Source organism: Papaver somniferum, chromosome 9 (genome assembly GCF_003573695.1).
Source record: "Papaver somniferum cultivar HN1 chromosome 9, ASM357369v1, whole genome shotgun sequence".
Classification (NCBI taxonomy): Eukaryota; Viridiplantae; Streptophyta; class Magnoliopsida; order Ranunculales; family Papaveraceae; genus Papaver; species Papaver somniferum.
In genome coordinates this window covers 74,529,919-74,535,049 of record NC_039366.1, presented here as the reverse complement: position 1 = coordinate 74,535,049, position 5,131 = coordinate 74,529,919, and the positions used below count along the sequence as shown (strand labels likewise).

At 41.0% G+C, this 5,131-nt stretch overlaps 1 protein-coding gene across 1 annotated transcript; it reads left to right on the top strand.

Moving 5' to 3' along the window:
• Nucleotides 1-797: 797 nt before the first annotated feature.
• LOC113312163 (ribosomal L1 domain-containing protein CG13096-like) lies at nucleotides 798-1,382 on the top strand. The gene has a single exon (XM_026560917.1). It carries the CDS (start codon nucleotides 798-800, stop codon nucleotides 1,380-1,382), a length of 585 nt encoding a protein of 194 aa, XP_026416702.1.
• The last annotated feature ends 3,749 nt before the right edge of the window (nucleotides 1,383-5,131 follow it).

The window sequence follows — 5,131 nt, the reverse complement described above, 5'->3', positions numbered from 1 at the left end:
TGTTCATTTGATCGTTAATTTTGAAAACTAATAATAATCCCTGATTTAGGAGAGATTTTTTATGTATAGACCTAGGTCCAGTGATAAAACTTAGTTTATGAGCTTTCATGTGAACCAAGGTTTTATCGTAAAAGGAGTGAATTTTCACAAAAAATCGAAATAAACCCTCGTTTTAAAGAATGACGATAGTACGAAGGAAAAAAAAAATTATATGTGGACTTGTGTCCGGTGATAAAATTTTGTTTATGAGATTTCATGTAAATCAAAACTTTATCCTATAATGTGTGAGCTTTCACAAAATTGAAATAAACCTTCGATTTAAAGATGGATGACGATACGAAGGAAAAGAGTTTTTTTTTTATATAAGATTATGGTCTGTCCATGAAAAATATATTTGCATACAAAACCGTGACATGCTTTCACGGAAAAAAGATTATTTTCTTTGCATGAGTTATCACTCACAAAAGTAAAAACGTGAGTTATTGTTCATATATTTTCAAAACCCGGTTTGATTTTGAGTAATATTCAAAGTAAATAATTATTTATGATAAAATAATGTTTTAGTTTTCATAATTCCATGGTAAATCTTCACGCAGTGGAAATGTTTATGATTTTATGAAAAATCTGAGTTTCGTTCGTCTTTTGTAGTTTCGAAGGAACGAACGATTTTGAGGTGTTAACTCTTGTATTACTATCACTACTGTTAGTGGAATCGTAAAAGGTAAGAGTTAAGAATTACCATTTTTGCAGATGGATTTACTTGCACGTTGATAATTTTATGCTCCTGGTTTCAGAAAATGTCAACTTCCAGCGGCAACGATTGCGATTATTATTACTCCTCTTCTTCCTCCAGCTCTTCTGATGAGGATTCCAAAGCTTCTGTAGCCAAATCGAAAGCTAAGACAACTCATGATGATGGAGAGAATCCTATCATACCCTTTATTGATCAAAGGGTCACTTATGTTGAACTTATGAAGAGAAAGGCTGGAGATGACGAAGCAGAGAATCGTCAGCGCAGAAGGGATCGAACCCGGCGCCGAGTACAAGCGGCTGAGGAGAGACGTCGATTTGTCGATGGGGTACCCTTTGACTCTGATGCTGATGGTTCTGAAGAGGAAACTGCGTGGGTGTTTACAGAGCGCAAGATCAAGCCTGGCCGATGTAAAAGAGAGTTTCGGAAGAGCATGAAGCAAATTGAAGCTGAAGCTGAAACAGAAGAAGACTCGGACTCGGATGATGATCCTGATGCTCATCCAGACTTCATCGACGGTCCTGGCGCTGATTCCGATGAAGAGGAAGACATTGATGACAAATCTGATAACTCGGATGACAAGAAGGACAGCGATGACGACTCTGACAATTCAGATGAGTCTGATGAGTAGATTTACTTCCATTCTCTTTTCTTTCTTAAACATTTGAACGTTCTTTAGCCTTCGTGGTAGACATATCGTTGGTTACTTGAATGACTTAGAGTTAGGGTTTTCTTCTGAATAATAAACATTTCTATTAATGTTGATTCCTTCTGATCGAATGAAATGGACCAATGTCCATGCGCCTAAATCCATCATGATCTTTGATGATTTCCGTCTTGTGAGAAGTACCAGAACACGATTAAGAGACACATGACGTGTACGAAGCCGCGTGGCTATTCTCTGACTATGTCATTGTCAGTCCCCAGTGCGTTACTTCCCTCCGCGTCTTCAGTATTGATCTTGTTTGAAACTTAGGGTTTCCGTGAATCCCTAACTGAATTGACTGTCCGCAGAAGATAAACATCCACCGTGTCTAATATATATCTTCAATACTTTGAGTCTATCACCTACGTGAATATTTCTTCCAATCCTGAGTCAGTTTCATCGTGCAAAGAAATTATGATCATCATACCTTATTATCGCTATATCGGGCAGTAGTATTTCTTTTCAAGATGATCCTCAGTCGAAGTGTGAAATAGAAGCGTCCATCTCAGTAAGTTGTATACCCTTTTTTTCTCTATCTGATCGAGATTGTTGATCATAAGAAAACGATTTGTTGCAGGATAATCAGAAGAATCCTTCTTCTCATAATTCGAGGCCCAAGCGAACTGTTAGAGCTCCTGCCCAGTACAGGTCGGCTCATGCTGAGGCTGGATCGTCTGTAAGTAATCTTACACCTTTCGAAGCTTCATCACGTTCAATTTTGATAAAATTAAGCATTTCTCCATTTCGTTGTAGGCGAACGTTCGTATCGTCGTTGATGCTAGAAGGAGGAGAAATGGAAAGTCTTTGACCGTGGTTGAGGTTGAAGGCAGCAGCAACCGAGTTGGTGAAGACTCTGCAGAATCCGTGGAGGTTGAAGATAGGGTTCATGCTCGTGAATATCCAACAGTTGGACTTTTGTTTGAAGCTCCTTTAACCAATACTTCCCCAGACAATGAGGTAGTCAGTGGATTCGTCATTCCCAAGTGTCACACGCCCCTTTATACCAAGATCTGGAAAAGATATGGGCACATTGCTACGACCGGAGTATGGAAAGGTTTTCTACCAACCATCCTGACTACAATTGCAGGGTTGCTTCCGATCATTGAGGAGATGGACCAGATGCGTCTGCGAGATGTCAAAAATCAGGAATTGCATAGGTGGGATGAGATTATTTCGAACTGCGAGACCTTGCGGTTTAATGTAGGATAGCTTCGTCATCGTCTTGAGATAATCAAGATTCATAAGGCGGCGGAGGCGGCTGACGCGATTTCTCTGACTACTGCTTTGCTGGAGAAGGAGAAGATGCTTGCTTTGGAGCCGGCCAGGGTTGAGAAGGCGGTACAGGAGTTGAAGACGAAAACCAAAAGTTTCCAGAAGAAACTTAATAGGGTTGTTTACATGGATTAGCCATTGCTGGATGGTTTGCTCTGAGTGAGCATTTGTAATTGTTGTTTTTGAATAGGTTTAGGCTTCTGGTTAGGTGGAATAATTGATCATGATATGAAAGAATTTTGCTCGTTTATGAAACGTTTAATGAATAAAGGAGCGTTTGCACGCTCTTTGGAGTAATGAAAATTACATTTTTGAAAATGCATGAAATGATGAAAAGGTAATTGCTTTCATGAATCAGGCATAATAGGCTTTGAGCCATTTTCCATTGATTATATTCCCTTCCACTCCTCCATCCACAGCTAAGATCCTGTAGTACCCACTGGATACTTCCTTGATGACTACATATGGTCCTTCCCATTTCGGAGAGAATTTGTGAGCGAACATATCTTGTTGAATGTGCTTTGTTGTCTTTAATACCATATCTCCTACTTGAAATGTTCGAGGTCTTACTATTTTGTTGTAGGCCCTGGAGATCCTTTGTTTGTAGGTTTCTATGTGTTTTTCCACCTTAGCCCTACTTGACTCGAGCATGTCTAGCTCAGCGATCCTTGACTTGGATACTTCGGCCTCATCCCATTGCACTCCACTAGATGTTGCAATCCTTGCTGAAGGAATTTTGATTTCTGCCGGAAGTATGGCGTCTGCTCCGTAGACGAGGGAATATGGCGAAGTTCCGATCGAGCTCCTTGGTGCGGTTCGATAAGCCCATATAGCCATAGGCAGTTGTTCATGCCACGTTCCAGGATTGTCATGAATTGACCGACTGAGAATTCAGATTAAAGTTTTGTTGGTGCTCTCCGCTTGTCCGTTTCCTTGGGGATAATATGGTGTGGAGAAAACTTGTTTGATGCCGTATTCCTCGAGCAGTTCAGTCACATGTTTATTGGCGAAAGGAGTTCCATTATCAGTAACAATGTGTTTAGGTACAGAATCTACATATTACGTGCTCTTTGATGAAGGCTGCAATCGTGACTTCAGTGGTGCTTCGAATAGGAATCTCTTCAACCCATTTGGTGAAATACTCAGTTGCAGTGATGATGTATTCATGCTGCTTTGAAGATGTTGGATTGATCTTCCCGATAATATCCAGTCCCCAGTTGTACAAGGGTCATGGACTGTTTACAGAATTTAACAGGAGACAAGGAGTGTGGATAAGATTACCATGGATTTGGCATTGGTGGCACCTCTGAACGTATGCAGCTGCATCGTCTTCCATGTCGGCCAGTAATATTTCTCATGGACTTGAAGAAATAATTTTGTCTTTCCTTGATGTTCTCCATCGTGCATTTCCTTCAGAATTATTGAGATTTCATGTTCAGCTAAACATCTCAGTAAATTCCTACCAAAGCTTTTGCGGTATAAGATCCCGTCAAGAAAGACAAATCTCTTAGCTCTCTGAATGAGTTTGACTGCTTGCTTCTTTTCTGTTGGTAGTTCGTTGTCTCGGAGATGTTATATGTAAGGCTCCCTCTAGTCCCAAGTGTTGTAGATTGTCAAAACCTCTAAGTGATGGGAGGTGTCTGACAATTGGGACAAGATCCTTGTAGAGACCTTGCTTGAGTTTCCATGGAAGGCCAGAAGTATCCTGCCTTCTGAAGCCTTCTGTAAAGTGTTATTACTAGTGTTTGTCCGCAGATTTCTTCATGTATGCGCTTGAGTTGTTCTTTCGCTTCGTCGTTTCCAAGGCACCGTGATAGGGATCCATCAGGGTTTCGGTAATACAGTGCTCCGTGAAGCAGGAAATAGTTCTTCAATTCTTTGAGGCTGATTTTGCCTTCTGAAATTGAGATGCTCAATTCATGAATGATGGGTGCTCGCCAATCATCTGTTGAAATGTCTTCGAATTGAGTGAGCCAGGTAGATGACATAGTATGCCTCTATACAATGATTGTTTTCTCTGCCCCTTCGAACTGCAGCTTAGAAGCAAGAGTTTCTAGGCAGTCGGCATGCCTGTTGTTGTCCGTCCAGTATGGACAATCGTGGCATCAGAAAAATGAGTTAATAGTCGCTGGGCTTCGGTTCGGAATGGAGCGAGCGTGATTTCCTTGAGAGAGTATGCTCCATTCATTTGATTGACCAGTAACTTTTAATCTCCTCTTATTTCAAGGTGTGTCGCTCTTGCTTGCTTGGCCAGGGACAATCCTAACAAGAAGGCTTCATATTCTGCTGAATTTTTGGTGCAGTGGAAATCCAACTTAAACGAATGTGAGAAAACTTCACTAGATGGGTACACCAGCACTATGCCTGCTCCTCCGGTGTCTTTGCTAGGGATGACGGATCCA